The 28,000-nt window shown below is 41.4% G+C and overlaps 1 protein-coding gene across 2 annotated transcripts; it reads right to left on the bottom strand.

Moving 5' to 3' along the window:
* Position 1: 1 nt before the first annotated feature.
* Positions 2-27,760, bottom strand: EXO1 (exonuclease 1). 2 transcript variants are annotated; one of them, XM_081334498.1, is made up of 15 exons: positions 27,587-27,760; positions 26,746-26,882; positions 25,636-25,816; positions 23,959-24,078; positions 22,213-22,336; positions 20,586-20,723; positions 18,806-19,018; positions 11,142-11,329; positions 10,547-10,643; positions 8,539-8,767; positions 7,939-8,182; positions 5,704-6,181; positions 5,085-5,183; positions 1,021-1,211; positions 2-199 (listed from the first exon to the last, which is right to left on the bottom strand). In XM_081334498.1, exons 3-15 carry the CDS (start codon positions 25,794-25,796, stop codon positions 52-54), a joined length of 2,430 nt encoding a protein of 809 aa, XP_081190624.1. In that variant the 5' UTR covers positions 25,797-25,816; positions 26,746-26,882; positions 27,587-27,760; the 3' UTR covers positions 2-51. The 2 variants fall into 2 exon arrangements, with proteins under 2 accessions (XP_081190624.1, XP_081190625.1); XM_081334499.1 differs by lacking the exons at positions 1,021-1,211; positions 26,746-26,882 and having other exon boundaries at positions 43-199.
* Positions 27,761-28,000: the final 240 nt, after the last annotated feature.

Below are 28,000 nucleotides of genomic sequence, written 5' to 3'. Positions count from 1 at the left end.
AAATAATGAATCTAAATTCATGCAGAAATTGGATGGGGATTACAGAATTGCTCAGATCTGCAGTACGACTTCACTGAAATATTTTCCACTGCATTTATCAAAAGTTTCATCACATATGTCTGGAGGCAGTTGGTTATTGTTATCTTTAATTGGAGACAATGGTTTTGAGTTTTTACAAGAAGGTAGTATTTCTGATTCCCTACAAGCAAAACAAAAGTATGGTTAGTAATGATATAGACAAGCATTAACAAAGTTTAAAGTGAATTGAATTTATTGTCAGTCTACTCAGAGCTACATTTGTACTGCATACCAATAAAAATAACTGGCTGGCTTTTTCTCTCTTTCCACTGCTTCCCCGCTATGTTTTGGAAAGTAAGTCCTGCCAAAGCGAATTACTCAAGATGGGAAGAAAATATACTGCTTTTGTCTCAAGAAGCAGCAATCTCTTTTTGTTCCCCAGCAGCAGGGGGTACTAACAAAGTCAAGGAGAAACTGCTTTATAGGAAAATAATGAACCTTGAAGGAATGAGAACATATTTCTGAAAACTGCCTCTGGGATAAAAATTAATACTTCAGGAGAAGAAGATAACTGATAGTTTGGTTTTGTTCTGACTTTAAAAACAATCCCTTAGAACATGTGTATTTTGTTATGAGTAAAGAAATATATAGAGAAGTCAGAATTAAATCAATCTGTAGATAAATGCAGAGATTAAGCCAATGGAAGAATTCTGCTGTTTTTGAAAAAGCTACAACCACAGGAGATAAAAGTTTATTTCCTTGGCATATATGTATGTTTTTCCCCCTCCCTTATCTAAAGTGAACCACTCTTGGCAGCCTCCATCAGCAGACAAACTTAATTCTCTCGGGATTCAAATGGTTACTTTAAGGGCTATAAATGCACTATTCTGTTGAAAAGTCATTAAGCTAATGACATGCTTTAGGGCCATATATTGTTTCATCAATACTTCCCTTTCTTTCTTGAAATAAAGCAAATGAACATCTAGATTAAAAAGGATTCACCTTTTGAACTGGAAGCTCTTCCAGAGATCATTAATTTTCACCTGCAGTCCTGACTTGTTTTCAGTATCATGGTGTTTTTTCTTTATACTTGTTATTTTCTTGCTTAAGCCACTAACTTTGGCGGGTACCAGTAATTTATGTTTTGCCACAACAGAAGATTTTAGAGAATTGGTTCTACATAATGCAGGAATCTGAAGAGACAGAAAAAAATCTTTTGTTTCAATAAAGTCTTGTAAATTGTCCCAGTAAACAGTTGACACTGAAAGAAGAGAATATTTGTAGTTCAAGGTTGAACTGTGGGATCCTTGATGATCTCTGAGCTAGGTGGTTTCCTTGCAGACATTTCATTATCAAACTAGGTAACATTATCTGTGCAGGCACATTACCTAGTTTGGCAATGAAACCTCTGAAAGAAAACTACCTCGCTCAGGAAGCATCAAGGACTGACAGAGTTGACATTGTATGCATGAAGAAGGTACTGATTACCCTCAATATTAGTAATAAACTTTAAAAAATTCCAAGGTACCTTTTGGTTTGTATTTCATTTTTGTGAACACAGCTATTAAAAGTAATTTTATAGTTGAACGTACATGTCATTTCAAACACTTAAAAACTGGATTTGTATAGCACACTTAACTCTAAAACAAGTTAGCAGCACACAACTGGATTTTCATTTGATGCTACATTGAAGTAAATAAACTGGGTGTCAAGGGTGAAACTTTGGCGGCTACATGCTTCTGCGTTTCAACTTGCCTTTAGATTAAAGGGGGGGAGGTGTTACTTTCAAGGGGGTAAGGAGAAACAAAACTTCCTCAATTTAGCTGAAGACTGAGGGAACCCGAAGCTTTGTCAAGGACACCAGAACAGGTGTGGATTTGAAGCAGACGGTTCCCATAAAAAGTGAACTTGTTAATATGGATTACATAAGAAGTTGGAGGTTTGGCTGGGAAAATTGTTTAAGTCTATGAATTGGTTTTGGAAGCTCAGAGTTAGTTTTACGTTGACATAACCTTGCAGTGTATCCAATAAACAGTAAATATTTCAAAAACAGAATGAAACTGGAGTTTTATTTGGATTTTTCAACTGGATGTTGATACTGGATTAGTGAGAGAGCACGATTCATATAACATGCTGAGAAAAAAGCTGGGCTTCTTACAATATAATAACCAGAAACAATTCCATGTTAGTCTTGTCTAATTGTTATGTAAACTCACCCCAAAATATTTCTGAAATAGTTTCATTTGTATTAAAGGATCATGTATACACACACACACACACACACACACACACACAGGGAAAGAGAGAGAGAGGGAGGGAGGGAGGGAGGGAGAGAAAGAGAGAACATGTTTTTTTTAATATCCTACCATTTGATTAAGAAAACAAAATAATGATCATTGAAACTTTAAGCAGTATTAAAACACAGTGGAAACAATATAATATAATTGTTGTTAAGATATAAAAACAATTACACAAAGGTTAATATAGACATACTTCAAGAATGAGGAAAAAGAAGTAACTAACCACAAGATGTCAGTATAATACTGAAGAATATAAAGAAGTATTTTAATCTACTAATGACATTTTGAGCGTTCTGTAGGCAAAGATTATTAAAAATGGCTTACAGCAGAGAATTTTAAAAAACAATAAATCACACAAAAAAGAAAAAGCTAAAATAATCCATTACAATCTTTTCAGTGTATCTTTATATGAGGCTCCATTGCTCAGAGTTCATTCTCTCCTGTTAAATACAGTATCAGAATTTTTATTCAGTAGGGATCAACTGACTAATCATATTATTTCCAAAATGAAAATTAACAATATCCTCCTATTAAGGAAATTAAAGACACAGAAAAAATCCAATTGAACATGTTTGATCAACTATCAAAACCAGCTGTTGTTCAACCTAATCCCAAATCTTATGATCAGAGATGAAAATTATAAACATAGAATCTGTACTGTTCACTAAATGATTTTTAAATGAAATCAAATGTAGTGTTTTAGAAGATTCTAGCATATAAAGTAACTTCTCAGTTTAAAAAAATACTGCACAACTTTGACTCAAACCATGCTATAGACCTCTTCATGAGCTTCAGGAGAGAGCATTCCATATTCTCTCTTTCCTCTGTGTAAGAGGTGAGGGATATAACATGATCTGAAACAATGAACTTTGCATGATTTAAAGCCCTTCACACAGGCTTAATTAAATAAGTATTATCAATTGTACTGCAATTGGCAGCCTAAGCTGAGATGCCTTAGGCAACTTAATGATTTTATAATAGATGTGAGGGTCAAGTTAAAAAAAAATCAGATTTCATCCAAAGCTGACTTTGGTTGAAACAAATTCACTGAATTTGCATATGTTGCCATGCTGCTTCAGTTTAAAATGAATATGACAGCCGAGACAGCCTAGTCCAGGGGTAGGCAACCTCGGCTCTTTTATGACTCATAGACTTCAACTCCCAGAATGCTGACTCAGGAATTCTGGGAGTTGAAGTCCATGAGTCATAAAAGAGCCGAGGTTGCCTACCCCTGGCCTAGTCTGAAGCTCACATCCAATAGCTCAGTTGTGGTTTTAGCTTACCATTTGACAACAGGCATTTATCGCTTGTAAGAAACTACTGGTAGCCCTAACATAATATGACAACCTTATGTATACAGGTTGTCCTTCACCTACGACCGCAAGTGAGCCCAAATTTTCTGTTGCTAAGTGAGAAATTTATTAAGTATTTGCCCCATTTTACAACCTCTCTTGCCACAGTTAAGTGAGTCACTGAAGTGGTTAATAACATGGTTGTCAAGTGAATTTGGCTTCCCCATTTATTTTGCTTGTCAGAAGTTTACAGAAGGTGATCGATCAGTTGACTGCAAGGCATTACAACCGTTACAAATATGAGTCATTTGCCAAGCATCTGAATTTTGATCATGTGACCATGGGGATGCTGCAATAGACGTTAAGTGTGAAAAACTGTCGCAAGTCGCATTTTTCAGTGCCATTGTAACTTCAGTCACTAAATGAACTGTTGTAAGGTGAGGACTCCCTTTACTTTCAAAGTACTAGGAATAGCTCTGAGATAATAGCTCTGAGCTGCAACTGCCAAAAAAGCCAGCACAGTGCTAGGCTGCATTAACAGAGGGATATAATCAAGAGCACGTGAAGTATTAATACCATTTTGTAACGCCTTGGTAAGGCCACACTTGGAATACTGCATCCTGTTTTGGTTACCACAATGTAAAAAAGATGTTGAGACTCTAGAGCAGGGGTCTTCAAACTTGGCCCTTTTATGACTTGTGGACTTCAACCCCCAGAATTCCTCAGCCAAGTACTCTGGCTGAGGAATTCCTGAGGAATTCCTGAGGAAGTACTCTGGCTGAGGAATTCTGGGAGTTGTAGTCCACAAGTCATAAAAGGGCCAAGTTTGAAGACCCCTGCTCTAGAGTACAGAGAAGAGCAACAAAGATGATTAGGGGACTGGAGGCTAAAACACATAAGGAACGGTTGCTGGAATTGGGTATATCTAGTTTAATGAAGAGAAGGGCTAGGGTTGACAGCGATAGCAGTGTTCCAATATCTCAGGGGATGCCACAAAGAGGAGGGAAGTCAAGCTATTCTCCAAAGCACTGAAGGCAGGACAAGAAACAATGGATGGAAAGTAAGCAAAGAGAGAAGCAACCTAGAACTAAAGAGAAATTTCCTGACAGTTAGAACAATTAACCAGTGGAACAACCTGCCTCCAGAAGTGGTGAATGCTCCAACACTGGAAGTTTTTAAGAAGAGACTGGCCAGCCATTTGCCTGAAATGGCATAGGGTTTCCTGCCTAAGCAGGGGGTTGTACTAGATGACCTCCAAGGTCCCTTCCAACTTTATTATTATTACTGTTGTTGTTGTTAAATAGAGGGGAGAACAGGAGTACTATTTTAGTTATATAACAGGATTTTGATGATCATAAGTAATATTTAGAATATGTTATAATTAATCCATATATGTTAAGACAGGTCCTGTTTCCAAGTCATACTTTACTATTTTGGTAGAAAACAAGAATTATAAATGAAGAACAAGATATACCATATTTTTAGAAACTGTGTTCTTGTTATCTATAAATTCTGAAAATGGAAGGATCTGAGAATTCAGATGATCACCTGGTTCTGGATTGCTGTCAGATTCCTGCCGTTAAAAAAAGACAAGCATTGTTTTACATTAAATGTGAACTCCATGTTATTTTTAAAAGTAAAATGGCTGAAGCTATACCTAAATGAAATACAGTAAAAACAGTTACGATTTTTCAGTCAGTATGCTCCTTAAAAGTGATATTAGAATCAATTTCCAGTAACTAGCAAAGTGACACAACAGTTATAATCCTGTACTAACTTTAATGAAAGTCAGCCCTGTTAAAACCAATTATGATATATATCGGAATATCTGTTAGAAAATGAAGATAAATATCTGAGAGCTTATCATGTTTTGACACTCTAACAGTTAATGAAATTAAAATGTATTAGTTTACAGCAATAAACAGACCGTCAGGCAGGCAGGCAGACTTTGAGGTTTCATAAACAGAAGTTATTTTATAAATGCAGAGACAGATGTGTAACAATTGCAATAAATAAGGACAGTTTCAGACAATCCCTGGAGAGTGCCATGATAATTTAATAAACTGCTGAACTGAAACATAGAATAATCTTACTTTGGCAGGAATAGCATTTTTCTCGGCAACTGGTGATTTTTCTGAAGTATCCACTCTGCTTGGCAACAGCTTGTCAAGATTCTGTTTTGATGAACATTGCAGATCTTTCAAAGGTGATGTCTCTTCATCCGAATTTTTATTTGCTGGTGTGGTTATTTGTGTGCCAGTTACACTACAGTCTTTATTTGTGTCTTTACTGTGTCTTTGGAACTGCTTTAGCAACGCTATGGTGTCTGAAAGGCTAGGAGTTGCACATTTCTCTGCAAAGCTTCTAGACCAAGTGAAACAGCTGGACTGTCCTACTCTAGGTGCTGAGAAGATTCTTTCTATTTCTCCAGTCTCCGATGAACATGGACTGTGGTCTTCTGTTAATGTGTTTATTTCCTTAGTTGGACTATCAGCCTCATTGTCCTGGAGAGGCCGATCAGTTTTATTCTTTGATATAGTCTCAGACAGATCCCCAATGTTGCAGAAAAACCTAACATACATTGAACAAGTATAGGAAGAGATGAGATATAACATTAAAAGCTGGGTGCATTAATCTAATCATGTTAAAATGATACATTTTTACTGAAAGAGGAAATGATGAACATATGTTAAAATTATGGACACATGCAGAAATAATTGATTAGAAATTAGTGAATTATAACAACCTCTAGACCTATGATTTCTTACAACTCTCAATAGTTTTATTTATGTAATAGGTCAAAACACAATAGTTAATATTTAATGTTATGTTAAAAAAATCCAAGAATCAGATGATGCATTTTAATACAGATTCTAAAGACATGAGTGTACTCATTCAACCAGAAAGCCAAGAGATAAAACAAATAAATATGCTGAACACATTGCAACATAAATGCAATTCTACTTTGTCATAGATAAGTAGAATCTTCAACTATAACACTGCTCCACCAAGAGCCTTGGTGGAGCAGTGGGCTAATGCCTCCTTAAGTAACACCAGCTGCCTGCAATTAGTGCAGGTTCAAGTCCCACCAGGCTCAAGGTTGACTCAGCCTTCCATCCTTCCAAGGTAGGTAAAATGAGGACCCAGATTGTTGGGAGCAATTAAGCTGACTTTGTAATAATGCCGCCTGGGGGGTGTATGAAAGCCCTAATAAGCAGGCATATACATAGAATGAAGGCTACTGCTAAGCTTGTAAGCCGCCCTGAGTCTTCAGAGAAGGGCGGGATATAAATGGAATTTAAAAAAAAAACACATGCTTTCTAACTTCATTATATGGTCCACCTCTATAGTGAAATAATAAATAGCTATGTATGAACATACTATGCATATTAGTGTTTGGTGGCATAGCCTGTTTTATTTCTTACAAATAAGAAAAAGATACTTTGTGATTCTAAGCTATATAACCTTTTGGGTTTGTTTTTTTCATATACAGTACATAATGTATAACACCAGAAACAGACAGGAGAAAGTATTGCCCGTGTCTAATGAGGTCGTAAGCATATTTTTTTTTACTAAAAGAACATTTTTTTAAATGATCAAATGCTAGTAAAAATGTTTAAACTTTGTGGGTTAAAACAAATGTTCATACCCTTCAAGAAATGTGCGTCAGCAAATGAATGATTAATGGCAACTTTAAGATGTGTAGACTTCAACTCCCAGAATGGAAGAAGCTAGGGAATTTTGGGAGTTTTTTGTTTTTTTTAAAATCCCATTTATATCCCACCCTTCTCCGAAGACTCAGGGTGGCTTACAATCTAAAGCACAAACCAATGTGCTTAGCAATAGCCTTCATTCTATGTATATGCCTGCTTATTAGGGCTTTTGCCCCACCCCCAAGCAGCATTATTACAAAGTCAGCTTATTGCCCCCAACAATCTGGGTCCTCATTTTACCTACCTCGGAAGGATGGAAGGCTGAGTCAACCTTGAGCCTGGTGGGATGCGAACCTGCACTAATTGCAGGCAGCTGGTGTTACTTAAGGAGGCATTAGCCCACTACTCCACCAAGGCTCCACACACCTTAAGATAGAGAAATAGTGGTTGTAGACACTGCAATTCCCAGAATTCTAAGCCAGCAGCTTCTCACCTGGAGAGCTCTAGTTTGACCAAAGTAGCTGTGATATTAATTATATTTGCTAATGTATTGTGTAGTCCTGATTAGACCATCTGATTTCACTGATACTGTTTAAGGTTTTTTTTTAAAAAAGATTATTTTGCTTTTTTAAAAAAATAACTGAAACTGCTGGAACCCAATTTAAAGATACATACCTGCTTCTGGTTCCTGGTACAACAACTGCACCATTTTTTTCATTTTCCTTCTGCAAAATAGTGGCAAATTTATTTCTAAGTCTGGGCTGAACACAAGACTTGTCCTTGTTTTTGCATGAGTCCTGGGAAGTACAGACTGCAGATGTTCCATCAAAAAGCTGCTGGTGCTCATCGCATTTTTCTGTTTTGGTTTTTTTTGAATTTGAAAAATACTGGCTTAACAGTTCTTCGTCTGATGCTTCTTCTAAATATATAAAAGATGAATTAAGTTTAACTGTACTAGATCTATACCATAATTTTTAACCGATTGATACTAATAGAGTAGACCCTACTGTAGCTGTATTCTCGTTTACCACAAGAGAAAAAGAAAAAGTTAAAAGAAGTAAACAAATTGTTTGTTTTAACATAGGTGTTGTTTGGGTGATATATAGAAAAATATATATAAGGAATTAAGAAAGATGCTATAGGTAAATGTTTATTCTTTCCTAACCATTGTATTAAGCATTCAAGATTCAAGTGCTAAAGGTAAAATTAGAATAAGACTTTGGTGTATGTGTGTGTGTGTGTGTGTGTGTGTGTGTAAAAATGTAGCAATCATACCATGCCTTGGTCTTTTTGCCACTAGCATTTTGCTAGGAAGTTTGAGTCCTTTTAAGTTAATTAGCCGCTCAATTCCTCGGGTAGTGGGTTTCTCTAACAAAGGTGTTGAATTTGTGACGATTTTCGCACTAAAGCAGGGGTTATAGTCCTTGTTCCAAATACTCTTTAAATAGGATGACTTCTCATGAGTATAACTGACATCCCAGCTATGGCTTCTTCGTTGTACAGGCTATACCAAAAGAATAGAAAAAAACCCCCACAAAGTTATATTACTCTCTGTTTCTCTAAATTACATTAGAGCTAACTTTATTACTAGTTCAGTTTTCTCAATCATGTTTTGGTACCTTGCCACTGGACACTGAACAAACGGAATCTAGGATAGTGATCAAGCCCACTTGCAATCTTTTCAAGTCATGTATGTTTTAACACCTTTCTGATTGGGAAACCCTTGAAATACAGCTGCCTATGTGATAATGACTTTAGTTTTACAATGGCTTTAGCTTTTACAGATTATGTACTGGCCAAAACTGGTTTAACTCTTCTCCATATTATGTTCTACAAAGACATTTGGATCCTTTTCTTTTGTACTGCCTGAACTGTTGCCAGATATGAACCCAGGAGTTTCCATTTATCCTGGTGAAATTTATCTTGCTGGGTCTCTGTCCATTGCCCCGATTTGTCAAAATTCTCCTGACTTTTATTTAAATTTATTTTTGACATTAACCAAAATTTTATTATTATAAATTGAACAAACTATATAGTAACAAGAGAATATATAGCTAATTGCTTTATAACATGAAAAATAACCTATCTGATGATCTTATTTGTATACAGTTTCCTGGTAGTTATCAGGACTGAACTAAAATTTGGAATTTTGGGGAAATTTCTGAACATATACTAACTAAAAAATAAAATATTCCTTTCCATAGGATAGCTGGAGTGATTAGCAAGCAAGAGTGACATGACTTCTGAGTAGCATATATTACAGAATGGCCAGTTCAATAATACGTGTAATGTTGCTGGGTTTTTTTTAAAATCATAATAAATGTGCGATGTCAATTCAACCATACCCTCTACACATATTTATTCTTAGAAGAGACTCTTATGCCTTTTTTCTTTTTATTTTTGAAAGTAGGAACAATTGTCCTTCTCCAATTCTCTAATGTTCCATGATTTGTGAAAAATCACATAAAAAGCATCACAGGAGGCGCAAACCAACAAAATCACAAAATTCTCCAATATGATACCAGTCACAAAAAAGGAAGGCTTATCAGCATAGCATCTATAAAATCTCCTTTCCTACAAGTGATTGATAGTTACAAAGTCAAATCTAATGTGTAGTTAACAAGCAAGTCCTGTTGAATCAGATCACATTAAAGGGGTGAATACAGAGGATACTTTTGCCTGAAAAGACTCAACAAGGACAAAGATAGTTTTGCCTCCAAGTGGTTGTTAACAATGTATCATCTAAAATTGTAGTTTTGATATAGGATTTTTAGTATAATATATTTCAAATCCTGGCATAAAATGTATAACTCTATATACTTCAGCTTTATCAACGTCTCAGTTCTCCTAGGTCTGTGGTGGCGAACCTATGGCATGCATGCCACAGGTGGCACGCAGAGCCCTCTCTGTGGGCACGTGTGCTGTTGCCCGAGTCCTAGGCCTTCAGGTGGGTTTTATAAAACTTTTTTGCTTTAGATCTCTGCTGCCGTCTGCAAAAAAAAAAGTTCAATCAATCAATCAATCAATTTCAACTTCTCACAAAGTTGGAATTGATTGATTGAACTTTTTAGTCCCACCCAGTCTGTGATTACCACTGCAGCCATGCCCACCCAATGGGCCATGCCCACCCGGCACCCGACAATACATAAGTGGGTTTTGGGTTGCAGCTTGGGCATTCGGTCTCTAAAAGGTTCACCATCACTGTCCTAGGTCAAGCAAGTATATAAAGACAAGATTGTTTCTGATAGACCATTAAAATATTTTTTTAGATACAAAATATTACCGGTGATACATCAGGATCGTAGTCATCAATTTGCTCCATTGTGATAATGTCTTTATTTCCAAGTGCAATTTGAAAAGCAGTCCTATCATCAAGGTATCTAAGTTAATCCATCTCAGAAAAAAATACCACTTTTAATTAGAACTTTCTGTTTTTATAGCTTCATTTTATGGAGTTCATAACTCTGCACAATTCATAGAAATGTTCATGCAGTTTTAAACATAGGAAAAACAAGACTTCACTCTTTGTTTTAAGTAAATATAAGCTTAAATAACTTAATAGCTAGCCAAGGGATTAAGAGTGAATATAACCTAATCCCAGTTTAATTTTCTGGAAGTTTCAATGAGATTATGAAATGCCAGGCTTCCTATAATGACCTATATTATTTGAAAAAAAGCATTACTATTTATTTAAACTTGATACTATTCTAAAAGAGATCAACATAAGTTAAATGAAATCTAAACAGCAATTGATCTAGAAACAATTCCTTTTTTTTGCAATATCAGTGCTTAAAGATTTTACCAACTGATGTAGAAACAATTTGGTGACCATTTATGCCCTCTAGGTATATTACATTTTTTTATTTGTTAAAGGATACTTTCCAGCATAAACTAGAGTTTCTGGATCAACATCATCTTCATAAGGATTCAAGGGAACAAGTTTCCTTCTGACTGGGTCAAAAACCAACTGATAGAGGAAAGTATTATTAGCACGAATAAATCCTTGGATGTATTCTTCAGATACCAAAATATTCATTTTTAAATACTGTCCCATTTTTCCAATAACCTGTCAGGAAAACAAACAAACAGTGTTCATCAGTAATAGCAAACACAAGTGCTTAGCTCCTAAATAATCTCTTCAGTCACTTTAGGGATACCGTATATACTTGAGTATAAGCCGAATTTTTCAGTCCACTTTTTTGGGCTGAAAACTCCACTTCGGCTTATACTCCAGTCAACAAAAAAAAAGAACTGTCCCTTCGTTCGGAACAGGCTGCTGAGAGAAGGGAGGGCTGGGCTCCGGAGCCGGGCGGGTTCCACCGGCGTTCAGCGTTCGCCCGCCGAACAGCTGACGGGCGCGGGCGTGGCCGGGCTGTCCCCAGAGCCGGGCGGGATCCACCGGCATTGGGTGTTCGCCCGCCGAACAGCTGACGGGCGCGGGCGTGGCCGGGCTGTCCCCGGAGCCGGGCGGGATCCACCGGCATTGGGTGTTCGCCCGCCGAACAGCTGACGGGCGCGGGCGTGGCCGGGCTGTCCCCGGAGCCGGGCGGGATCCACCGGCATTGGGTGTTCGCCCGCCGAACAGCTGACGGGCGCGGGCGTGGCCGGGCTGTCCCCGGAGCCGGGCGCCTTCCACCGGCATTGGGTGTTCGCCCGCTGAACAGCTGATAGGCGCGGGGCTGTCCCCAGAGGTAAACTTCGTGACCCACCCAGCCCATGCATAAAACAGAAATGAAAAGTCTTAAAAAAGTTTTGCGCGGTTAAATAAACAGCATTTGCATATTGTTTCTCCATGGAGCACCGACAAAATTCGCTCGAATTAAGGAACGTGGGGAGCTAAAGAATCGGGCTATAGGGAATGTCTGGCATGACGGGCAACCCTGGGAAACACGAGGACTGTAGTGCAGTGGCGTAGCGTGGGGGGTGCAGGGGGGGGCGGCCGCACCGGGCGCAACATCTGGGGGGGGCGCGACCGGCGGCCTAGGGCAAGGCTGCTCGCGAGCGAGGGGTATCTGTGCCTGCGCCGACACAGAAACGCTTCTCTCTCCGGGTGGGGGAAGGCTCGGCGGCTCCCTGGGTCTATATACGCCTCTGTATGCGCACGCCGCCTCGCGCTCCCGCGAACGAGAAAGAAAGAACGGCAGCGTCTGTGAGCCTCGCCAGCGGCGGCGTTCCTCGGTGTGGGCGTGCCTGCGTCTTTGGGTGTGAGGCTTTCGGAGAGGCTGCCTTTGGCTCCTGGTACTTGCAGCCGGTTTAAAAGAAATGAATTCTCGCCCGCTTTCACAGACTTGTTCTTTTACACCGGCTGCAAGTACCAGGAGCCAAAGGCAGCCTCTCCGAAAGCCTCACACCCAAAGACGCAGGCACGCCCACACCGAGGAACGCCGCCGCTGGCGAGGCTCGCAACATCTGGGGGGCTAGGGCTAGGGCAAGGCTGCGGGCTAGGGCAAGGCTGCTCGCGAGCGAGGGGTATCTGTGCCTGCGCCGACACAGAAACGCTTCTCTCTCCGGGTGGGGGAAGGCTCGGCGGCTCCCTCTCTATGCGCACGCCGCCTCGCGCTCCCGCGAACGAGAAAGAAAGAACGGCAGCGGCGGCGCCCCCGGAGAAGCCTACCCCGAGGCTGCGGCCGATTTTTCCTTCTCCAGGCCTCTGCCGCCCGTTTCTGTCTGACACACACACACACACACGCACGCACGAGGGGGAGAAACAACGCTCTGGGCGGCAGAGGCCTGGAGAAGGAAAAATCAGATTACCCCTTCCACACGTAAAACTTCCAGTTTAATTACAAAGGAAGAAGAGAGAAACTTAGATCAACAGCTCACCTTCATTTCCTCTAGGTCGCAAGGGGAAAAATAAAAATCAAAGATCCTTGGAAGTAATGGTTGGAAAAGTTTGCAAGTCTTTGGGAAAGTTCAAGAAGTGAAAGGAATACCCTCCTCTTGAAAGACCAGATAAGGCAGACAGGGAGATGAACAGTTCAACCGAGTTTCCTCTTTTGTTCAGGCATCTGCACCCGCTGCTTTTAAACTCGCCGGGCGCTGCAACGGCACCCGTTTTCCCCGGCAAGTTTTCCCTACCTGGCCCCTGCAGAATCGCGGCGGCGCCCCCGGAGAAGCCTACCCCGAGGCTGCGGCCGATTTTTCTTTCTCCAGGACTCTGCCGCCCAGAGCGTTGTTTCTCCCCCTCGTGCGTGCGTGGGATGAGGCGAGAAACCAACAGCCTGCGTCCGTCTCTCTTTATGTATATTTCTGTATATATCTTATCTCGGGATCTAGACCTTTCGAAGGAGAAGGGGCGGCTGGAGTTCGTGAGTTGCTGTGGGACCCAAGGGTTGGGGGAAGAGAGATGGGAGGGAAAAGGGGAGAAACCTGCCGCTGGCTAGTTCTTTGTCTGATCGGGGAGCCTGAACAAAAGAGGAAACTCGGTTGAACTCTTCATCTCCCTGTCTGCCTTATCTGGCTTTTTGAAACGCACCACCGGCTGCTCCGTCCAGAAGCCCAGATTCGGGAGGGCTGCTTGGCTTCCACTTGAGCCCATCTATGTCCGCGAGCCCCCCCCCACTACCCCTAGACCTCCGCCGCCGCCGGAGGCTGGATCCGCGCTCCGCAGCGGCAGGGCGCGGATCCAGCCGGCGGCAGAGGCTTGTGGAGCACGGATCCAGCCTCCGCCGGCATGCAGGCAAATCCTGCTAAAGGGCTTTCCCCCCCCCACTGGATCCGCGCTCCGCAAGCCTCTGCCGGCGGCAGGGCGCGGATCCAGCCGGCGGCAGAGGCTTGTGGAGCACGGATCCAGCCTCCGCCGGCATGCAGGCAAATCCTGCTAAAGGGCTTCCCCCCCCCCACTGGATCCGCGCTCCGCAAGCCTCTGCCGGCGGCAGGGCGCGGATCCAGCCGGCGGCAGAGGCTTGCGGAGCGCGGATCCAGCCGCCGGCGACAGAGGCCTGCCTGCTTCTTTCCGCCGCGGAACGAAGCAGCCTGCCTCCCCAAACCTCCCCAAAAGAAGCAGGCAGGCAAGGCACGGAGATCTGGAGACCTGCCGACGTTTGGGGAGGTGCCCAAACCTCCCCAATCATCAGCAGGTCTCCGGATCTCCGTGCCTTGCCTGCCTGCTTCTTTCTGCAGCGGAAAGAAGCAGGCAGGCAAGGCACGGAGATCCGGAGACCTGCCGACGTTTGGGGAGGTTTGGGGAGGTGCCCAAACCTCTCCAATCATCAGCAGGTCTCCGGATCTCCGTGCCTTGCCTGCCTGCTTCTTTCTGCAGCAGAAAGAAGCAGGCAGGCAAGGCACGGAGATCCGGAGACCTGGGGAGGTTTGGGGAGGTGCCCAAACCTCCCCAATCATCAGCAGGTCTCCGGATCTCCGTGCCTTGCCTGCCTGCTTCTTTCTGCAGCGGAAAGAAGCAGGCAGGCAAGGCACGGAGATCCGGAGACCTGCCGACGTTTGGGGAGGTTTGGGGAGGTGCCCAAACCTCTCCAATCATCAGCAGGTCTCCGGATCTCCGTGCCTTGCCTGCCTGCTTCTTTCTGCAGCGGAAAGAAGCAGGCAGGCAAGGCACGGAGATCCGGAGACCTGCCGACGTTTGGGGAGGTTTGGGGAGGTGCCCAAACCTCCCCAATCATCAGCAGGTCTCCGGATCTCCGTGCCTTGCCTGCCTGCTTCTTTCTGCAGCGGAAAGAAGCAGGCAGGCAAGGCACGGAGATCCGGAGACCTGCCGACGTTTGGGGAGGTTTGGGGAGGTGCCCAAACCTCCCCAATCATCAGCAGGTCTCCGGATCTCCGTGCCTTGCCTGCCTGCTTCTTTCTGCAGCGGAAATTAGCAGGCAGGCAAGGCACGGAGATCCGGAGACCTGCTGACGTTTGGGGAGGTTTGGGGAGGTGCGCGCGCACCTCCCCAAATCTCCCCAAACTTCGGCAGGTCTCCGGACGGCGGCGGCTTGGGAGAGGTGCGCGCGATCCTGGAAGCACCGAAGCCTCGGCCGCACGCAAGTCCTCGGTAAGCTCCGGGCGGTCACTTGCTTCGCGTCTCCTGAGGGAAGGGGGGGCGACTGGAGCGGGCGTGTTTCCTCGCCTGCTGGGCGCCGCGATTTGCCCGGGGAACGCGCGGGCCCCGAATGGCAGCGTGGAGCGAGGAAGCGGACAGCCAGGGCTTCCCCGAGAGCCGCGGCCACACAGGGTATTCCTGTGTATTCAGGCTTGCAAAATGGCGGATCGAGCCTCTGCTGGCGGCGGAGGCTTGCAGAACGGCGGATCGGCTTATACTCGAGTCACGAACTTTTTCCAGTTTTTGGGGGTGAAAATGGGGGTCTCGGCTTATACTCGAGTCGGCTTATACTCAAGTATATACGGTAATTTCCATAATGATCATCTGTCCTCCTATCATATCATCCCCTAATGTTCTTAGAAACAGATGTTTAGAAAGAAACTTAACATCCAAGCCAATACCTTTATGGATCTACATATGTGTGATTTGGACTTTGCATGAAGAAAATCTAGAACATTATTTTCTAAACAGAGGACTGCTCTTCTTTTTTTACTCTATAGGGACAATTAAAACATTAAATTAAAACTGTCTCTAGGGTGAAAGAGAACATCCCTTCTCTTCCCATTACAAAACTGTAAAAGTATAAGTATATGGAGCCAAATATAATTCAAGCAAACATGCAATGATAAAAAACATAATAAGAAAATAGTAGGGCTTCACTTCAATAATAATTTAGAAGTGGTTTTGAATATCATGTAAGCACAGCTTCTTTGTGCTATTCATTGAAATAGACAGAAAGCCTAGAAAAGCAGTATCACTGCTTTTAAGGTACACAGTATGAAAATGAAACAAGCCACAGCTATATGAGGTTGGAAAACTTGCTATGTGGAATAGTGGTACATCCCCTGAAACAGGAAATACATTCATCTTTGGAGGAAAAAAAAACATCCTCTATCCCAGGGGTGTCAAACTGTCGGCACACGGGCTGGATGCGTCACCAGGAAACTGCGCCCACCCCATTGCCGGCAATGGAGAAAAACCTCTGATACGTCGCGCGACATGTCTGCTCTATCCTAATGTTCACATCTCTCAGTGAGTGGATGATACCTGAGCAAGCATGTACACTAACTTATAGTTAGTAGATCATCTAGGCTTCTGGCTATTTAATATGCAAACCTGGACAGGAACTGCCAAGTTCAGAGCACAGCAAAGAATTTTTCTTCATTAATAGATCAGTAAACTCTCTTGTCAAGAAATATAGTGCTTCTAATTCCTTTCCATCATTCAGTCTGTGATTACCTAGGTTCTGCTCTGTGTTCCCCATGATCAGGGGTAGGCATCCTTGGCTCTTTTATGACTTGTGGACTTCAAAACCCAGAATTCCTGAACCAGCCATGCTGACTCAGGAATTCTGGGAGTTGAAGTCCACAAGTCATAAAAGAGCCAAGGTTGCCTACCCCTGCCCATGAGAAACACTGTTAAAAGCATCAGGAATTAACGACAGAAGAAAGAAGATGCTTTTTGAATAAGAGTTAAGAAGCTTGGATCACTTCTCCCTCAATGAATCTTGATGTGCAACCTCAGTATTAGGTAACTTTTCTCTCAGATCAATGTGTAAATTTAAATCCAATACATTGCTTCTCTTGTATGGAAGTTCTTTGAAAGGATTGCCTAAATTAGATGATTCCAAATCAGCCTCTGGAAGCATGATGGCCTCTTTTTAAGTGGGAGGATATGAAGTAGAAATCACCTCCGGATAATGTAAATTGAGGTTGTTTTTACAAAGAAAGAAATAAAAATTGATTTCTAGTATAGAGACTGAGCTGGGAGACAAGGATCTTTAAATATGTTTGTCTAAATTGCATTCTGATTGATTTTGCATAACTTGCCTATTGTTGTGAGATGTTGCACTACTTGTATAAGTCCCACTGGGCCCAACCGCCGGAAGCTGTATGAATAGATTTTGATTGTACTGAGATGCTAGGGCACAAACCCAACATTACCACACCTCTAGAAAATGGTACCTGCCATGCTCAGTTACCTGAATGCTGGAGGAAATAAATTGGGTGCATTCCTAAATAAGGACATTTACTATAAGGATCCCATCTGCTCCCCTGAATCAACTGAGTAGCAAGCACAGAACTTAACACTTTTTGTCATAACAATCCCTTTGGAACACACAAGCGATGCTAACCCTTTTACTGGGTCTTGAGCCAATGTGTAATATAATCCTTTTTCTTCTTAAAGATGATGAACTTATTTATTTTTTAAGGAGAAATATAGCCCAAAGATAAATGAAAGGAAGGAATAATTAATTTGATTCAGAATCTTTAACAGGCACTGTGGAGAGAGTTTTATATCTATATCTATCTATATCTATATATTGAGCACTAGCAAATTTGATTATAATGAAATCATTTGATTGTCAGTGATAGCAACTTATCCCAAAATTTGTTATCATTGTCAAATTATATTAAAACACTTAAAAAAACATTTAGAGTTGTATTTATGCTACCCTGCTCAAAACAAACAAAACAGAAAGAAAAAGAAAGATAAAAAACAAACAGGAAGGTAAAGTGGGGGAAAAGGAGTTAGTTCCAGATCCGAGCCAAACACTTTACATGTCATTATTTTAATTTCTACTACCCTCTGACAAGAAACAAGTAGATGACACTGTGTTGACTAGTCTTGAATTTGCTGTGAACGCCAAAGGCCTTCACTAATTATTACCCAACACAAACAACCATATGCCTCTCTTACAGATCATCACGTATTTTTATGAGGCAAATTCTGAAATGTTTAAGGCAATGGCCTGAATACCCGATAAATATAAAATCCACCCATCCCAACTTAATGACTTATACTGAGTTAGATTGCATTCACAACAACAGGGACATCCGTCATGCAAGACCTTGAACTCCTCAGAGGGAAATTCTTAGTTGCTGATTGTGCAACACTTCTGAGTTGTAAGGGGGGGGGGGCAGGGGAAAGGTGCTTTAGAGCTTGTGAGAATGTGCATGTAGTGTCTATCCGCCACATTTTTCCCCCCTGGAATTGTGTTGCAGCATACAGCTGATACCAACTGATGACTCGGCTGCTTTAAGGAAGTGCCAACAAATAGAACCTGCTTGTCATCCGAGGATCTTTTTCTCTTTGCATCCAAAGTGCTGCCAGCCTATGACACATATATTTATCAATTGTAGCTATGGATTCTTCTGTCTCATAGCATCCAGGCCTTAAAGGGGAAAGGGCAGCCTCCTCAATTTAATGAGCTGCTTCTCAAACTTTAGAGGCTCTGATAGGAAAGGGTAAAATTAGGCCCTTTTTTATTAGATCTGTTTGCTTATTAAGTGCTGATAGTTAGTGGGTTTAGAGGCTCCCATGCTGTTATCCTGGTAAAGGAAAGAGTTCTCGTGTAAACTGACTTGGCTGCTCCTCCAAGGGATCAGAAACAAGGCAGGAGAAACGCTCAAAGGGGAACTTTTTTTGTTTGTTTGTTTGCTTAGGATTCTTACGATCCCCGAAAATACAAGATAAATCAAGATACAGAGAACACATTACCTTTATAATATCGGGGTTATTGGCTATCTTTAACAGTTTGCAAGACTTGCCTAAGCCGATACCATGAATGGATGGAAGGTAGTCACAGCCAGAAAGAATGCACATGTAGCGGAATTTCTCTTCTGTAAAGACATCCCCAAGCTGTTTGCACATTCCGAGGCGGGCTTGATCAATTTCTAAACCATTTCCAAACTTGTCAATTTTAAGAAACACCTTGAAATGCAAACGAAATCATGAATGAATGTGTATATTCAAGGAACATCCACCAGGCGTATCAACAGCATCAAAATGGTAGGTAGGATTGGGTGTTCAAATGTCTGCCTCATTTCAATGGGCATGCAAAAAGGGAAGAGGTTTTGGTTGCCCTAGGTACCTGCTCACCATTTTGACGCTATTGAACATTGCCAATTTTATCTAGTATCAATACATTCAACGTTTATCTAAATTAAGGGTATGAGTGCAGCGACATACAGCAATCTTTCCCTTTTTTGCTACGGCTGAAAACCCAACTTCAACTTGCCTCAGATGTAGCAAAATATTTCTCGAAAACCATTTTGTCAAATGCACGTCAAGGGATATCAACAAATATCAACCATGCTTATACAACACTTTTGTAACATTTTGCATATATTTTGAAAACTTTGCATATATTATACATAGTATTGTTGCAAGGAAACATTAAGTTAATTGATGCAAGACTTTGGAGGATTTTACAGTTGGAATAAATTAAAAAAAATAGAGTCTCATTATACAATGTTATTTAGTTTTAGGCCTAATGAGAAATTAATTACAAAGCAATTAGGGTTATTTTACATACCCTTATCATAAATACTTCTAAGTGTAGGGCAGACATGATGTAAAAGTAGTGGCAAAGAGATGCACCATCAGTCAAAAGTCCTCAGTTTTATTCTCACTTCTGCCATGAACTCCTTAAATGTTCTTAATTAATTATGCCTTTTCAGCATAAGTCACCTACCTTCTTGTAAGTATAAGATCAACATTAAATATTTCAAGTGTACACATAGGTATATTTACAAGCATGTGTCCATATGAAGACACACATACACACACAATTCTGAATTCCCTTTAGAAATATCAAGTTTCAGATCTAAGCCTATGAAAGCAAATCCTCCCACATGACATGGTTCCAACAGACAGATGAATAAAGCAGAACTCCGAGGCTTGAAAATTCCTCAGAGAACATGTTTATTAGTTACAAAGTATCAGCAGGATCAAAAGTGAAACCAAGTCTGAAATTCTCACTAAAAGTTTCCGGTTACAAAGTATAATGTCTCGCCCACAAAACTATGCTATCACTACGTTCCCCAATACATTCATTTGGCCAACTTTCTAATAAAAACGCCCAGTCCCTGATTGCGGGAGCAGTAGATGACCTTGGTTCCCATGGGACAGAAGATTATTATGACTTTTGAAGCACTGGGCCAGCCCCCCCTCCCTCCGTCCTGTGTGGTAACCTAGAATGAAGAGAAAGACGGCTGCAACCAGGCTCACTGTAGAGTTGACGCCATATACGAAAAAAACAAAAACAAAATTTAAGCATCCATGCTTGCTTGTATAAATTGCATGTTGTCAATTTCTAAACCATGTGGCTGTCTCCTTTTAGGCTGGTTGTTCAAATCTGCCTTAACCAATTGATGATGTAACATTTTGCCATATTTAAGGCTGGCAGTGGAAGAGAGTGCAAAGGCAGGTGAGCAGATGAAGACCCTGCACTGGAGCATAGAGGAATAAGAAGTAGTTTTCCATGCAGACTACCTACCTTTTTGCACCCAAAAGTGAGGAGATCAGAATCCTCTGTAATTATAGCTTGGACCATGCCAGTTTTGTTCAAATAAGCTAACTGAGCATCAGCTTCATAAGGCGCAACAAGACAATCTACTCCTTGGGCTCTGGCAGCCTGAAAACAAACAAAAAAAGTAACCCAAATTCAAAATGCTCATCATAATACCACACATTAACATATAAAACTACTTTGTAATAAATGAAACTGTTCAACTACTAGATACAACTTGAATATTGGGACTGGGATCCTGGAAAGCTAGTATTTGAGTTTAGGACAAAGAATACTAGCCTTCCAGGACTCCAGTTGCAATATTCAAGTTGTATCTCCTTGGGTAAATCACATGCTAAAGTTGGAACTTAATCTAATCCAATCCAATCCAATCCAATCTCTTTTGCCTCAGTTTTTTGAATTCATGAATTACATTTTCTATACAGGTAGTCCTCGACTTACGACCACAATCAAGCCCAAATTTTCTGTTGCTAAGTGAAACATTTGTTAAGTGAGTTTTGCCCCATTTTATAACCTTTCCTGCCACAACTGTTAAGTAAATCATTGTAGTTGTTTAGTTAGTGAGACGGTTAAGTGACTCTGGCTTCGCCATTGACTTTGCTTGTCAGAAGGCCGCAAAAGGGGATCACGTGATCCTGGGACACATAACTGTAATAAATACTGGTCAGTTGCCAAGCATCCGAATTTTGATCACGTGACCACGGGGAGACTGCAATGGTCATGTGAAAACTGGTCATTTTTTCAGTGCTGTTGTAATTTCGAACAGTCACTAAACGAACTGTTCTAAATCAAGGACTACCTGTACTTTTCTTGTCCTTGAACCAGCTTTTACTAGTTTCCCCACAGACTTGGGGAGGGGGAAACATACTTCCTTGTTGGGGAACATGTTGCTGGTCTAACCTGTATGGAGGTGGGGGGGGGGGGGAGAGAGAGAGAGAGAAATGAAGGAGAAATGAAGAGACTGCACAAAGGCCACTATCAATTTGCCATCCTTGTAAACCTAAATACACTTTCATTTCTAAAAGAATCCAGTCATACCAGGTTACTAATCGTCCATAAATTTTATAGTAGTATAAAAGTAGAGTGTAAAAGTAATATTGCACATAGCTCTCACAAATCTTGCAAACAGTAATTAGACTGTACACTTTAGACTGCAGCTAGATCTCATCTAAATGAAATCCACATTGAATACTAGAGGTTGGAAGAATTTTAGCCTAGATTTGTAGCTCATTTAGTAAGATCACCTAGTTAAAACTGATACATCTGAACTGCATATTAATCAGCTCAGTATTAGGCCTTATATATACTCCAGGTAGCAAAAAATGGGGGGGGAGGGAGAGATAGATGCTCCCTCACTATGATAATAAACTTTTTAATTTAGTAATTGTGGAAAAATACTTGTCTCAAATGATATCTTTTATTATAGACATACCACTAAAGTATATGATTTAGGTTACAATAAAATAAACACAGTTCATTGTTTTGCTCCAAACTAAGTTATGCAAGCTTAAGATTGATAGCAAAGGCAAATGCTATAAATCAAGCTATGTAAAGTGAAATTCATAGTAGGCAACCTGCTAGCATAAATACTTACCTTAATCACTTCACGGGCCATTGCATGTGTAACATTAATGCTGCGAGAAAAGCATTCTCTTGCTTCTGATAATTTGCCTTCACGGAGCAGCTGTTTCCCTTTTAGGAGATTTGCTTGTCGTTTTCTTCAAAATAACATAACACATCCATTGTCTAAGAGACATTCGTAACAAATAAGCACAATAACGTGCTATTCTCCCCAAAACTATCTTTACATTTTGAGATTTATTATTTACTAAGCTTAAGAATCAGATATAAAAGACAACAATAGTCAACATCATAAAGTCCAGTAATAATACGTTCATTGCTATTATTTATTAGCATATGGCATTGTTACATTAGCCAGGAAACAACAATGCTTTTGCAGAGTGGTAGCTTTGGCTGCCAATTTACCAGATCTGTTGTAGGCCATGTTCATGTGTTTTCCAAGGTGTGCCACAGGAGGGCGAGCTAGCTTTGTACCAGAAAGAAAGATGAGTGAATTTTCATGCAGCGTCATCCATGGTTCCTTCCTTCCCCAGAATCTCCTCACTGAGTGCCGCAGTTGGGAAGGTTCAAAGCGGGCCAGAATTTGACTGCATGTATGAAGCACCGAAGTGGTACCTATTTATTTACTGGCATTTGAACTGTCAGGTGGACAGAAACTGAGGAGAGTGATGGGACCTTACTCTGACATACTAGAATTCAAACCATTGGACCAGAGACCATCTCCAGTGTCATTAAGTTACTGAGCCACTTGTGCCTATTCTTCATTCCTAATTGCTATTACTTAGTTAAGTTTAAGTTTATTGAATTTATATACCGCCTTTTTCCCGTAGGACTCAGGGCGGTTTACAAAGTATTTAAAAACATCAATACAATACAAGAATTAAAAACAGTTAAAATAATTAAATTTGATCCCTGAGGGTAAAAAAAAACCTCTCAGCCTGGGCCGGAAAGCTCAAAGAGCCAGGTCTTCAGGTCCCAGCGGAATGACCGAAGGTCGGGGGCAGTCCTAAGCTCCACGGGCAGCTGGTTCCAAAGGGCAGGCGCACCCACAGAGAAGGCCCTCCCCCTGGGTGTTATCCGCCAGCAGTCTTTTACAGGCGGCACTCTGAGAAGGCCCTCCAAGTGGGAGCGCACAGGACGAAGGGAACTTGATGCCGGCAGTAGGTGTTCCCTCAAATATCCCGGAACCAAGCCATTTAGGGCTTTATAGGTCATCACCAGCACCTTGAATCTCACCCGGAGGGCAACCGGAAGCCAATGTAGCTCACGGAGTAGAGGTGTTACATGGGAGTATCGGGAAACCCCCATCACAACTCGCGCAGCAGCATTCTGCACCAGCTGAAGCCTGTAATAGTAGGGGTGTGTGCATGTGCAGTATCTTTGTATGTATGAATGTAAGTAGGTAGGTAGGTGATAGAAAGGAAGGAAGGAAGGAAGGAAGGAAGGAAGGAAGGAAGGAAGGAAGGAAGGAAGGAAGGAAGGAAGGAAGGAAGGAAGGATTTGTATGTTATATTTTCCAACTCATTGGAATGCCTTGGGGATTTTTTCTCTCTGTAATGTCAGGTCAGATCCAGCTCATTTCATCTCAATCTTTATTTTGCTGATTTACCCCTTCTTACCAAATTTTGGTCCAACTTTATTTTTGAAGAATTATCCTGCTAGAAAACAGAATTCTAATTTCTTTCAAACATTCTGTTGGGTTGGAAAAATTAAAAAAAGGAACATCCCCAGCTTCTTAGTAAACACAAACATAACTTACTCCCTTCTTGTTTTTTCAACTTCCTTTTTTGAAGGCAGAGTGCATCCATCAAATACCAGAATTGGTTTAACTCCAAATGATAAAAGCATATCAACAAGTTTCATGCAATAAACTACGTATCTGTGAAAAGAAACACCAGCCTCATGCATTTGTCATGACATCTTGAAATATAACATATGGTTTGCATAACAAGGCCAACTTCTGCTTGCAACAACAAAATTGCCACTAGATTAGGATAGCAATGTGATCACCCAATGTTGCAGTTTACACCATTGTAGCTAAATCTGTATTTTGTGCTTAGTCAGGTACTTAGCATACAGAAGTAAATGAAGAATGTCATCTGACTTAATTAACTGTACTAAACACATCATACAGGAGAAAAAAATTTCATCTTGTATATTAATTTAAGAAAAACCCATGGATTAAAAAGATTAAGTATCTTCTTTTCCAAATATTTTTAAAATTTGTGCTGTAATCCTATCACTGACTATTCACAACTATTTACTACTACTATTTTTAAATGGGATTCGAGAAGTCTTATTTAAAATTTTTACAAGCAATTAACATGAAAAAGCAATTAAGTTCTATTATTTTTCTGTTTATGCATTTAACAACTTATTTAATAAGCTGAAACTTCCCATCTTTTTTACTGATGGAATACATTGGTAGACATTCATGCAGCTCTCAGAATAATTTAATTTAATTTAATTTAATAATATTTCTATACCGCCCTTCTCCCGAAGGACTCAGGGCGGTGAACAGGGCAAGAATAAAAATACAGAATTACAAAAGTTAAAAAATGATTAAATACATGCCCACTAAAAACAATTAATACATGATAAAACCCCAATAAAATGACAATGAAAACCCCACCAATCCCCCATCAGGCCAGGCCGGCTTGTTCAAAGAAGTATGTTTTTAGATCGCGGCGAAAGGACTATCTTTCCCATACAGTGAACCCTGTTTCAAATTTAGGATTAAAATTCACAGCCTATTTGCTTCAGAAGAGGCCACCAAATCTATTCAAATGCTTGGAGAGATCATAAGGCTGGGCAACCAGCAACCCATATCATCTTTCATTTGTAATACAAGCACTCTGAGTTTGTGCCCAAAATTTTATGGTAAAAGATATTTTTGCTACCGTACTTTTTGGCACAAGAACACATAAATAATCATGGGAACCTAAAGGGGTGTGAAAAAAGAATTAATGTCTGCCCTTTAAAGCTGGTAAAAACAGTTAAAAGCATGACTGAAATTTGGCAGCAAAATCACCAGTTTGGCAACATGAATTTGCATGTGAAATGCTAAAATGCAGAAACATCCAGTTTTAAACACCCCAAATCTTTGAAACCATAAAAATGGGTCTGGCCTCCCTAGTGATGTCACAATAACAACTTCTACAGCAGGGGTGTCAAACTGCTGGCCCAAAGGCCGGAGGCATCATACTGAAACCGAAACCGCACCCATCCCATTGCCGGCAATGTGAAAAAAGTCACGATACATCGCGACACGTCACGTGATGTTGAGAGTTTGACACCTCTGTTCTAGAGCCTTCAGGCTGGTCTAGAAGCTTGTTGAAGCCTGCAGGCTAAAAGTAGTTACCATACAAGCACCACAACCACATCCTTTACTGTAACTAGTTTACTCGGTCTCTCAGTCAAATAGTTTTGCACATACTGGTCTGTGGCTTCTCCTTTTGCTAGTTTTTCTGCACATGCATAGGCTCCTTTGTGCAGCCAGCAATAAGTGTCTACAGCAACGACTTGTCCTTTGTACTTCTTTACATGAGTAGGTTCAGCTGCCTCTTTGATAAACTGGAGCAAACCTTGGATTCCCATTGTATCATATCAGTTGAATTCTGCAAGCAAAGTAAGGAAAAAACAAAGCCAACACATTCATAATTGTTCGTGAGCTGGAACAGGAAACTTTACAACGCACATCAATAAGATTTTCAAAGTGGCAATAATATGTTGTAGCATTCACTGACAGATCAGCACCAACAGAAAGTTCACTTGTACTGAGAATTGTTTTCGATAAATGAGGATTTTATTTATTTATTTATTATTGGGATTTATATGCCACCCTATCTCCCGAAGGACTCAGGGCGGCTAACAACAATAACATACAATAATACAGAAGTTAAAAGAAAAATTAAATTAATGGCCCTGTAGAATAAATTAAAATTAAAATTAGTTAAAAATTAAAGTTAAAAATTAAAAACATAATTAAAATCCCTGTCAGTCCAGGTCAGCCTGGTGGAAAAGGAGTGGTTTGAGGCCGCGGCGAAAGGACTGGAGATCTGGGGCCATCCGAAGCTCAGGGGGGAGCTGGTTCCATAGGGCCGGCGCTCCCACAGAGAAGGCCCTCCCCCTGGGGGTCGCCAGCCGACATTGTCTAGCCGACGGTACCCTGAGGAGGCCTTCTCTGTGTGAGCGCACTGGGCGATGGGAAGTCGTTCCCGGCAGCAGATGGTCCTGCAAGTATCCCGGGCCTAAGCCATGTAGGGCTTTAAAGGTAAGTACCAGCACCTTTGTGACATTAGAATCAACTTTCAGGACAACAGATCACCACAGGTGCAAGACATATTTTCTAGTTCATAGTTTACTCTTTTTTCATGTTCTCCAAAATCCAAAAAATCCTCTGATCTAACGTAATACGGAAAAAAACTACTTTCTCGTATCCAAGTTATTTCTCCCTGCTTCCTATTCACTATCCTTTTCCTACTAACACCCAGAAGAATCATATGCAAGCTTAAATGAAATCTCTAAAATAGTACAAATTACCAACCCTGTCATTGTAAGGCGGAGAAGAGGAAAAATGTATCGAAGTAGGTAAATTCTTTCCTTTGGAGCAGACATTCTCTACAAATAAAGTTTTAAGCAGAACTGCAGATTCTGAAGCAGCAAGCCATGCACTAAGGGGCACTGAAATCAACGGATTTAATAAAGATCTTAGGTTACGAGATAAAAAAAATTTGAATAGAACTGGAAGGGACCTTGGAGGTCTTCTAGTCCAGCCCCCTGGTCAATCAAGAGGACCTATACCATCTCAGACAAGTGACTGTCTAGACCAGGGGTCTTCAAACTCAGCCCTTTTATGACTCATGGACTTCAACTCCCAGAATTCCTCAGCCACCATGCCTGGCTGAGGAATTCTGGGAGTTGAAGTCCATGAGTCATAAAAGGGCCGAGTTTGAAGACCCCTGGTCTAGACTCTAGCCTCTTCTTAAAAATCTCCAGTGATGGAGCACCCACGATTTCTGGAGGCAAGTTGTTCCACTGGTTAATTATCCTTACGATCAGGAAGTTTCTCCTTAATTCCAAGTTGCTTCTCTCTTTCATCAGTTTCCAGCCATTGCTTCTTTTCTTTTCTTTTTTCCTCCATCAATCTCGCACCGTTGAAGTCAAAGGGCAACCCGCGCTTAATCTCTCCCTGCATTTAATTGGCGAAACAGACAAAGCCACAACGCCTTTTTTACTAAAAACAGAGGCAATGTGCAGATTCCGCTTGGGGCAGAAATATCTCGGGGGCGATCTCACTTTTCCTTGACTATCTCGCCCAGCTCCTGAGGCTGGGAAACCCAAAGCCCGTGAATGAAAAACGAGGTGCCCACTCTTGCCCCCAGTACCTGATGCAAGAGCGCAATGGCTGGGATCGGGGCCGCGCCGAACCGCCACCGACCGAGACGCTTCTGGCCACTCGGCAAAGAAAACCAACCCAGCGCGCGAAGCTCTTTCAACCCGCGCGCGCTTCCCAAGCCCCACCTCGACCCCGCCCTCCTCGCGAGAACGAGAAGAAAGTCGAGGAACCAATTTAGACCACATCGTCCAGCATGCCGCGCGGCCGAAGGAATTCTTAACCGCGCCTGCTTGGATGCTCACCGCTGCATCTTGGGCGTTGTAGTACAAGCCTTTCTTTCCGCGAGGCAGCGGGAAAGGACTTCGGGAGGCTGAATTCTCTTTTTAAAGGAGGGCGCGACTGTTTGTTGCTGTTGGAGTTTTGTTTTAGAAAACGATAAATTAAATGCAGTTGTCACACTAAT

The sequence above is a fragment of the Vipera berus genome, assembly GCF_964194415.1.
Source record: "Vipera berus genome assembly, chromosome: 1".
NCBI lineage: Eukaryota > Metazoa > Chordata > Lepidosauria > Squamata > Viperidae > Vipera > Vipera berus.
Note: the sequence above shows the minus strand (reverse complement) of the source record. Positions and strands in the feature narration are given on the sequence as shown.